We start from the raw sequence: 10,036 nt of genomic DNA, 5'->3' as shown, positions 1-10,036 counted from the left end.
TTAAAAATTGGATCGCTAATCTGATTACTGAAAGGGTTCTTATTTCCTTTGACGTCTTCACAGCTTGGATCAATAATATGTTCTGAAAAAGATATTGTGTAGACACTAACTGCATTTAATCACGAGCCATTCTACTCCTCCATCTTCGTCTTAGCACAATGTATTTTTAATCTCTTTACCAAAGGGTTCTTATTACCAACTGGGCTATCTAAAACGCGCCTCTCCAAAGGTGATTTCCCCATTTTCCAACAGTGATCTTCGTAGACGTTAACAATGGTGATGATCGACTATGGCACTTCCACTCCCTGCAAATCACCGTTTCTTCTCTGAATTAATCACGAGCCACTCTCGATCATTTACTTATGTTCTTAATCCATTCTTAATGATTTGTTTCACCTCCTACTGTACCTCTTCCTAATTCAGTTCCACCCATAAATCCTAAATAGCCTAATTCATAAAGCCTCGCTTCTACTCCTCCATCTTCGTCTTCTTCATTGTCTCTCATTCGGTGAGATTTGATTTACAATCAGCGACGATGTCATTCTCGCTTTGGTGGAATTGAGTAAAGAGATTAAAAAGTTAAGTTTTTTTTTGGTTTCTGATGTTTATTTTCTTTCCTTTCTAAAATTCTATGTATCAATAATGACTGATGAAATAATGAGATGAAGGAGGTGAAGGATGAGTAAGAAGTAATTGTTATGTAAGAGATCCTTTCATATTATGATAGCGCACAAGTTAAAATTGGTCTTTCTAAATTTGTTTGTCTGATTCCGTGGTTTTAATTGTTTGCTCATCCTCAGATTTCACCATTTGACCCAACCAATAAGAAGAAGAAAAAAAATCATTTTGGAACCTATCGAGGACTTTACGGAGTCACATGCGGAGAAATCCGATTCATTGTCTGGTATGTTGACGCGTATATGTGTCATGAATCCTTTTTACTTCGCTCATTGGTGTATATATGTTATTTTGTTTTTATTTATTTTCCCTGCAGCTAACTGTGGTTTTGATAATTCACTTTCTACACTGAAAGAAAAGAAGAAGCCAGTGCATGTTTTAACGTTTTGTTGTCTTCTAAGCTCTTTAAATGTTTTTTAAACTGATGTGTTGATGATTATGTGCCTTACATTGTTTTTATTTCTATGGATGGGTTGAATCACACCTCATTGAATGAAAAACAATATCATTGGTGCAGAAGATTTAAGTAACTAACTCCGTATTTTCCAGTGGTCTTACTTGAATGTCTCCACTGAGATAAGTGGGCTTATGCTATTGTCTATATACTACAGATTCCAACGACATCATATCTTCACAGCTAAAAATGGGGGAAGATGAACATGGCGAGTTGAAACCAGCCTTTATCGCTGAAAGTGGAAACTAAATCCTAGAAGGTGCTCGCAGTTAAACACTACATCCTTTGTATTACGTCTTATTTGTATTTTTTTTTTGTTATTCTCCCTTTCTTTATATGGCATCTAACCAGATGTTTCCAAATGAAATTTGGTAGTTCATCATGAAACTTCTTTATTTGATCAACAAAGGGGAGTTATTCACCAAGGTTGTTTTATGGTTAAATGGATTCCAGTTTTATACATTGAAACTCTGATACATGATTATCGAACAAAATAATTTTTAGCGACATTTGTATATACATTAGTGAATTAAACGTTTTACATGGTTTCTCATATTGCTTCATGTGCAGGTTGAAGCAAAAGAAGTTTTCTTTTCTGTTACAAAGCTTCCCCAATCTAAAGACACTGGTTTGGGAGAAGAAGGTTTACTTGATCATAACAGAATTTTCTCCACCAGCTGATAAGGTTCGTAGTTTGTAATTTTCCTAAGTAGCGGAATGCTAACACTTATACTGTAGATAAAGTTTCTGATAAATTGTTTGTCTTTCTATGGTTATTATTGTTACAATTTCCCTGATAAGGGATATGAACAACAAGATTGATATGCATCTTGCTAATGGTAAAACTCTCCTATTACGAATAATAGACGAAATCCTTTTCACACAAATTAAGCGGTTGTTGATAAGAGCTATGTTGTTTCAAGCTATCTACTAGAAAGTTTTTTGCATGCTTCTTAGTTGCAAAACCATTATTTTCCTGAGATGGCTACACTACCATGATAAATGCATACTACTCAGGTTATGCTGCAAAATGATCAGTTTCATAAATTTCACCTTCTACATTGATATATATGTAGAAAAAGAAGAGAAAGAAGAAAACCTTACAAGGAGTAAGGATATTAAGGGTGGTTAAAAAGATAAAGCACTGCAAGAAATGAACGGCAAGAGCAGCATTTTGAAGTATTGGACGTAACATATGTTTTTTTTTCTGGGGACTTTTGCTAATGTACTGCTATTAGATTACGTTGGTAAGATAAGATATGTATTTTTTTAATTTTCTTCACCAGTGTCAACAATCACGATTACAATTTGTTCTTTCTTCTTTTGGCTTCTAATGATTGGTTGTTATTTGAGTTGTTGTGATTTTTAGTAGGCATGTTTAAGAAAGATATAATCTAACAAGGATGGTGATAAATAGTTTTGTAGTTGATATTTGTAAATTTCGTTTTATTGTGTATAATCAAATTTATGATGAGAACAGTGACTAAAAAGTTGAAGTTTGTAGCATAAGTACAGATGGCTAATCTCTTTGTCTACTTTTCTTAATATTGTTATGGGAATGATTAAAGAGAGTGCATTTCTTTATCATTCTCCTTGCTTTAATACTTCCACATAATGGTTTATTTTCTACATGATTTAGATCTCATATTTTGTTTTCGCATGTGATCAATTCAAATAAAATTGTAGAAGAAATTTGGTAAATAAAAATGATTTATTTGACCAAGATAATGCATGATTAGTAGAGTTGATTTGATGACAAAGCAGTAGCAGTACACTATAAAAGTTGTATGTTCTTATACATGCAATTAATAATGATTGGTGGAGTAGTTGATGATTAATATATATAATATATAATTTGTTTATTTCATAATATAGACATATTATATTTCTAATATATATGTATATTAATTTTTAATTCGAAATAATGAATTATATTTAATAATATATATTTAATTATATTTTAAATGTTAAATATTTTTTTTAAAACATTTATTTTAAAGATTTTTTGAAAATATAAATTTATTTTTTGGATATAAATAGTTTTTTATATTAGTAAATAAATGAAGTATATTAAATTATTTTATATATTCTAAATGCAAATGTTTTACCAAAATTTTAATATAAAAGAATTGAATAAAAAGCATTTGAAGAGCATATGCATCATCTAAATACTATTTTACATATTTTTTTAGAAATTATTCATTGGATAATAAAATATATATATATATATATATATATTGTTTATGCTAATGCTTTCCCAATCTAACCCAATTCATAATTTTCAAACTCATGTATAATTCTGAATTTACGCATTTCTAACCTATTAAGTATAATATATTTGTGTAGATAAGTTATCAATAAAAATTAAAAGCAAAAAAAAAGTAAATCAGTATAAAGAATTGAATTAATCTTTGATGATGCAATTAAATAAAATATAAAATACTCAGAAAATTACAAAATATAACTATGAAAAATTAATAAATTATTAAATAAATTGAATAAACAATTGATATCTAATATCAACATACAAAGCAGAGTAAGACAAATCATTAAAGATTATAAAATGAGAAACTAAAGAAGAAATAAACACATAAATTTATACACAAATTTTATATTACTTCAATATATACGTAAAATAAGTTTGACCCAAGTAATAAACAATAAATATATTAAATTTTAAAAGTTTATTATTAATTATACTGTTACAAACATTAAAATTTATAATTAAACATCAATATTTATATGTATAGTTAAAATAATATTTTGAGGATTTTTGATATATTATGTATATTATAATATATTTTTACAAATGATTAAAAATACATGCTAACATCGTAATCACATACCATTCAAATAACTGAAACAACAACAATAATTCTATTAGAAAAATATACTCAAAATACATTCATACATGTTCTTTTTTTGACTAAACATTCATACACGTTATGGCCAAACTTGCAATCAAATGTTACGTCTATCCAGTTACAAACATATTCCTATTAGATCATTTTTCTTTATAAAAAAAATCTGGTGTTTAGTTATTTAAATTTCAAAACAGAAAATTTCTTATTTTCAAGGTCCATCTAAATGTTATTGGGAAAACACACTATACAAAAAATATACCACAAAAATCTAAATACAAAAGCATAATTTGTTATAGGCTTCCTTTTCAAGAGGTATGCACAAAATATAAATAGAAAGAAAAAAATTACAAAACAGTGTTTCAATCTTGAAATATCTCACATGTAACTTTTGTACATTTCTTCATATGAAATGACTAAACGACAAATTTTAGACAATTTCAAATGTAAAAATAAATTAACTTGATAACAAGCACTAATCCAAACATATATAAAAGGAGAGTGGAAATAAGTTTCATTATCATGTTGATTTTTGCTAACTAATTTTCTAAATAATACAAAAAATTATTATTCACCTCTACACATACTGTATAGAAGACTAATATCAAATTCAGGAAGCAGCAATACATACCAGCAAAAAAAATTCAACCTATCTACATTTGTTTTACTGTTTTAGATATTTTCTGATTTATTAATTCTGAATTAATTGTTTTAAATATACACAAATAAAAATTAAATGATTGAGGAAAAAATTATACGGCATAATCCACGGTTAAAAAAACTAGTCATATAATAAAATCTCTTAATCATACTAATAAACAATATCACTAGTTAATTAAAAAAAAGAAATACCCATCCTAGGTTTATTTATTTATAAATAAAACCGGATCAAGAATTATTAATTTGTTTGTGATCACAGTTAGACCGGAAATTACGGTACAGCTTCCTCTGTTTCAATCTCGGTCTTTCACCGTATAAGCTGGTCGCTAGCTTTAGGCATGGCTATGGCTCTTCCGCTCGGGAAACTAACCGTCCTCATCGGTGCAGGTCCGTTGGGTATTTCTTTGTAATAACACGACTAGTTTGGTCGGGTGCTCCTCGGGTTTTTTTTTTATCTTTGATTCGCAAGAGCAAAAGCTAGGGTTTTTGATAAACCCTTTTGATCTCTGTAGAGGAAAACGATCATCAAAGTTACTACCTTTACTGAAGTTTGTGTGTGTGTTCTGAATGTTACTTTAGGGCTTGTTGGGTCTGTGCTTGCTAAAGACGGGAGCTTACCAGTTGTCTCGAGCCTGGTCTCTGGTGCTTTTAAGGTAACCTGTTTATATTTCTCTATCTTTGTGCAAACAGCTTGACGAGTCCGTTGTGTGTGATGCTGTTGGGCCAACGGTTTTGTTTGTCTTTACAGATTGTATTCAAGCAACTGAAACAAGAGGAACCTAGCAAGTCTCGGAATGATACGGCACTTGTAGCTCAGGTTAGTTTTTTTTTTTTTACATGAATCTTTTATCTGGCGAGGAGGATTTTCTCAGGAATTGAATTTCCATTGTTCTTTTCTGATCTCTGATTTTTCTTGTAGGTTAACAGTCTTCGGCATGAACTGCAGCTGCTGGCTTCAAACAGGCCTATCACTATTGTTACCACAGAAGGATCAGGTTCTCTGGAGTTTTTTTTTTAATTTCTTAATATACAAGTTTTGTATTCCTCTTGTGCATTGAAAATGAAAAAGAAAAAGATTGGTTTGATATGAAAATAAAAAAGTTTAGAAACATTTTTAATTTACAGTTTCCTTTTTGGCATCAAACACTTATGATTCTGTGCTTACTGTTAATCGAAACTTGGATGAAGTTAGCTTATAGTTTCCTTCCATTCACAGGCAGAAAGTATGGTGTCATCATTATCATTGGGGTGATAGGCTATGGATATGTGTGGTGGAAGGTAATGCTTAACCATAAGTAACCAAGCTACTTAAAATAGTTTTGCTTGTTCACTTAAATTAATGCTGGGCACTGATTTCTTGTGGAAAATTCTCAGGGATGGAAGCTTCCAGATTTTATGCTTGCGACAAGGCGCAGCTTATCAGATGCTTGTGATAGTGTTGGCAACCAGATCGATGGTTTTTACTCATCTCTCTCGGTAAGTTCTACTTCCCATAGTTTCTCTACCGCTTTCAATGACTTTTCCTTTATGATTTCTTTTGGAAAAAAATTATCACGGAGCTCTATTCTTGTTGGTAACGATGGCACTCCCGTGAGATGATATATATCCTTTTTTAGCTCAACTATGTTTGTCTCTGTTTTGGTCTGTTAATATTTCATGGCAGGATACAAAACGGGAGCTAGGTTCAGAATTTGACAGGATGGATTGTACTTTGGATGAAAGTTCAGTAATTATTAAACAAACAGGAAGACAAGTATGTTAGACTGAGAATGTATACAAAACGCTTCTACTTCACTGCGTTGTCAAAGGCTTTCTAATGATTCAAAAATGTTTAGGTGACTGAGTTACGGGATGGAACAGCAAATATGAAGGATGAAGTTAGGTCTGTTTTCGAGGCTGTTGAAACTCTGGTGAGAACATTTTAGTGATACCACGAGTTTGTTCCTCCTAAACAAAATGAGTTGATCTTGTGTTCTTCATAATCTCAGGCCAGCAAAGTCTGTCGCATTGAGGGAAATCAGGTAAACAATTGTTGGAGATTTGTTTTACTCATTAGTCAGTGTTGGTTTAATTTGAATTTGTATTCGCCATTCATAAAGGATCTCACGCTTAAAGGAGTTGGAGCTCTGCATGCTCAGTGTCTCGAGCACAAAAGAATTCAAGATTCTAATCAGGCATGAGCCTTCTCCAGTGTGCATTGAGTTTAAGTGAAATGGCTAACATTTTCATTGTATTTACCGAGATTTTCTTCTATGTACAGGCGTTGCTATCAACTTCATCATTGCCAGCTATTGAGGCAGCTTCTTTGACACATTCGTCCAGTGTAAATGACTAAATATTTCATCTGGTCTTGCAATGAAATTTCAATCGTGTTCATCACATTACTGGATCTTGCTCTTTCTATCTCTTATTTTTTGTCTTGATATTTTGATGTTAGGAGGAGACTCTATTATTGCCTCCTGCTTCACCCCGTGAATCCCAATCATCACCTTCAACCCCTAATGGAGCTCAACAGGTTTTGTTCCATCTCAATCCAGAATTGTCTATGAGAAACTAACTTTCCATTGTACTAAGTACTTGACTTTTCATTTGGACAGTCACATGGTCCGCTTCAGCACACTCAATCTATTTCTGGTTTGAAGGTAAAAGGATATTCCCTATCCCTCAAGTTCTGAACATCAATATGCGTCAAACCTAACCTTTTAAAAAAATTTCTATGAACTCTGGTGTTAGGACATAACTGAAAGCTCTAGCACAGGAAATGGTATATCGGGACAGCTTGGTAGGTTCTCAGTGCCAAGAACAGTGAGGACTATTAGTGCGGTCAACACAGTGCCTACTAACTGAAGAGAAGAGTTTGTTCATTCCGATACTAGGCTAAGTTGACAAGTGTATATAGTATAGATGATTTTTGCTGTGTTTGCAAGTGCATGGAGACAATGCTATAGATGGTGCACAACTTTTGTAGGGATAGAGCTTTTTTTTTTTTTTTTTGGGTCAAGTAGGGATAGAGCTTATTATTCAATTGCGTTATATGTTACAGTTATGGTTCGCTGCTTTCTTTGCAGTTCAGTTATATATTAGATAAATTGCAAATACTGTGCTTGAATCTATTCATATAATCATATCATGTTCTAATTGTGCTATTAATAAAAATTAAATAAAGAAAAATATGTTTTTAAGGTCACTAAAACTAAAACATGATAGTCTCACGATTAAACAATCCCTATATATTAATTGAGAAGCATTTGAAAAATCCGAACCTTAATTTTGTATTAATTAAAAAAAAACCTCAAATCATAGGTGGCACTCTAAATGCCTTCTAAATTCTATTTCAAAGAATTCTAGAGCATCTAATATAAAGTATAGTTTAATCTAATAGTGTCACATTATTCCATAATTATATAACACTAGATAACATTATATTAACCTAAAATATAAGAAGTGTATATTCTTTCCTTAAATAAAAGCTACAGAATTACCTAATATGATTTACATATATATGACAATTAATGATTATGAATAATAAAGATTTGATAACAATTTTTGCATCCTTCTTCATTTTTGTTTAAATTTATATTATTTAAAAAAATTAAACAATCACATTAACCATATAATAAAAAAAATTAGATTTTTTTTGTTATATGTTATATTTTGAATTTTTTAAAATGACTTTAAATTCAAAAATGAGGAAACCTTATATGTTATATATATTTTTTTAAAATGACTTTAAAATACAAAAATGAGGACACCTTATATGTTATATTTTTCTTATATGTTAGAATTTTCTTATATGTTATATTTTGAAAATTTTTAAAACGACTTTAAATTACAAAAATGTAAGTTTTCCTTAAGTATACGACTAAAAACATTAAAATGACATGTATCAATTCGATGGTTGATTTTAAAGCTTTCAAAACCATATGGATGATAAAAGTCAAAATAATTTAACCGTGGAAACAATACTGTTCATTTTTTTCAAGAATGTGTTCGAGGGAAAAAATAAGGTTTTTATGTCATAATTTGTTTAATGTCCACTAGAGAACATTTTATTAACCTAAAATATAAGAAGTGTGTATTCTTTCCTTAAATAAAAGCTACAGAATTACCTAATATGATTTACATATATATGACAATTAATGATTATGAATAATAAAGATTTGATAACAATTTTTGCATATTTCTTCATTTTTGTTTAATTTTATATTATTAAAAAAAATAAACAATCACATTAACCATATAATAAAAAATTAGATTTTTTCTTATATGTTATATTTTGAATTTTTTAAAATGACTTTAAATTACAAAAATGAGAAAACCTTATATGTTATATTTTTTTTTTAAACGACTTTAAAATACAAAAATGAAGACACCTTATATGTTATATTTTTCTTATATGTTATATTTTTCTTATATGTTAGACTTTTTCTTATATGTTATATTTTGAATTTTTTAAAACGACTTTAAATTACAAAAATGTAAATTTTCCTTAAGTATACGACTAAAAACATTAAAATGACATGTATCAGTTTGATGGTTGATTTGAAAGCTTTCAAAACCATATGTAAGATAAAAATCAAAATAATTCAACTGTGAAAACAATACTGTTCACTTTTCAAGAATGTGTTCGAGGGAAAAAATAAGGGTTTTATGTCATAATTTGTTTAATTTTCACTAGAGAACATTATATTAACCTAAAATATAAGAAGTGTGTATTCTTTCCCTAAATAAAAGTTAGAAAATTACCTAATATGATTTACATATATATAGCAATTAATGATTATGAATAATAAATATTTGATAACAATTTTTGCATCCTTTTTCATTTTTTTTAATTTTATATTATTAAAAAAATAAACAATCACATTAACCATATAATAAAAAAATTAGATTTTTCTGTTATATGTTATATTTGTAATTTTTTAAAATGACATTAAATTACAAAAATGAGGAAACCTTATATGTTATATTTTATTTTTTAAAACGACTTTAAAATACAAAAATGAGGACACCTTATATGTTATATTTTTCTTATATGTTAGATTTTTTCTTATATGTTATATTTTAAATTTTTTAAAACGACTTTAAATTAAAAAAATGTAAGTTTTCCTTAAGTATACGAATAAAAACATTAAAATGATATGTATCTGTTCGATGGTTGATTTGAAAGCTTTCAAAACCATATGTAAGATAAAGTCAAAATAATTCAATTGTGAAAACAATACTGTTCACTTTTTCAAGAATGTGTTCGAGGAAAAAAATAAGGTTTTTATATCATAATTTGTTTAATGTCCACTAGAGAACATTATATTAACCTAAAATATAAGAAGTGTGTATTTTTTCTCTAAATAAAAGCTACGAAATTACCTAATATGATTTACAT

General features: G+C 29.1%; 1 protein-coding gene across 1 annotated transcript; it reads left to right on the top strand.

Annotated features, from left to right (window-relative positions):
* The first annotated feature begins 4,887 nt into the window (after positions 1 to 4,887).
* LOC106399588 lies at positions 4,888 to 7,749 on the top strand. The gene is made up of 14 exons (XM_013840052.3): positions 4,888 to 5,040; positions 5,233 to 5,306; positions 5,402 to 5,470; positions 5,573 to 5,648; positions 5,870 to 5,931; positions 6,028 to 6,129; positions 6,317 to 6,406; positions 6,489 to 6,563; positions 6,642 to 6,674; positions 6,753 to 6,827; positions 6,914 to 6,976; positions 7,091 to 7,168; positions 7,251 to 7,295; positions 7,387 to 7,749. Exons 1-14 carry the CDS (start codon positions 4,992 to 4,994, stop codon positions 7,498 to 7,500), a joined length of 1,005 nt encoding a protein of 334 aa, XP_013695506.2. The 5' UTR covers positions 4,888 to 4,991; the 3' UTR covers positions 7,501 to 7,749.
* The last annotated feature ends 2,287 nt before the right edge of the window (positions 7,750 to 10,036 follow it).

Source organism: Brassica napus, chromosome C5 (assembly GCF_020379485.1).
Source record: "Brassica napus cultivar Da-Ae chromosome C5, Da-Ae, whole genome shotgun sequence".
Taxonomy (NCBI): domain Eukaryota; kingdom Viridiplantae; phylum Streptophyta; class Magnoliopsida; order Brassicales; family Brassicaceae; genus Brassica; species Brassica napus.
Note: the sequence above shows the minus strand (reverse complement) of the source record. Positions and strands in the feature narration are given on the sequence as shown.

Coding starts and splice junctions, on each gene's coding strand:
- LOC106399588 (XM_013840052.3), top strand. CDS start 4,992: ATGGCTATGGCTCTTCCGCTCGGGAAACTAACCGTCCTCATCGGTGCA. Junction 6,675..6,752: donor GTCGCATTGAGGGAAATCAG/GTAAACAATTGT, acceptor CCATTCATAAAG/GATCTCACGCTTAAAGGAGT. Junction 6,828..6,913: donor GAATTCAAGATTCTAATCAG/GCATGAGCCTTC, acceptor TTCTATGTACAG/GCGTTGCTATCAACTTCATC.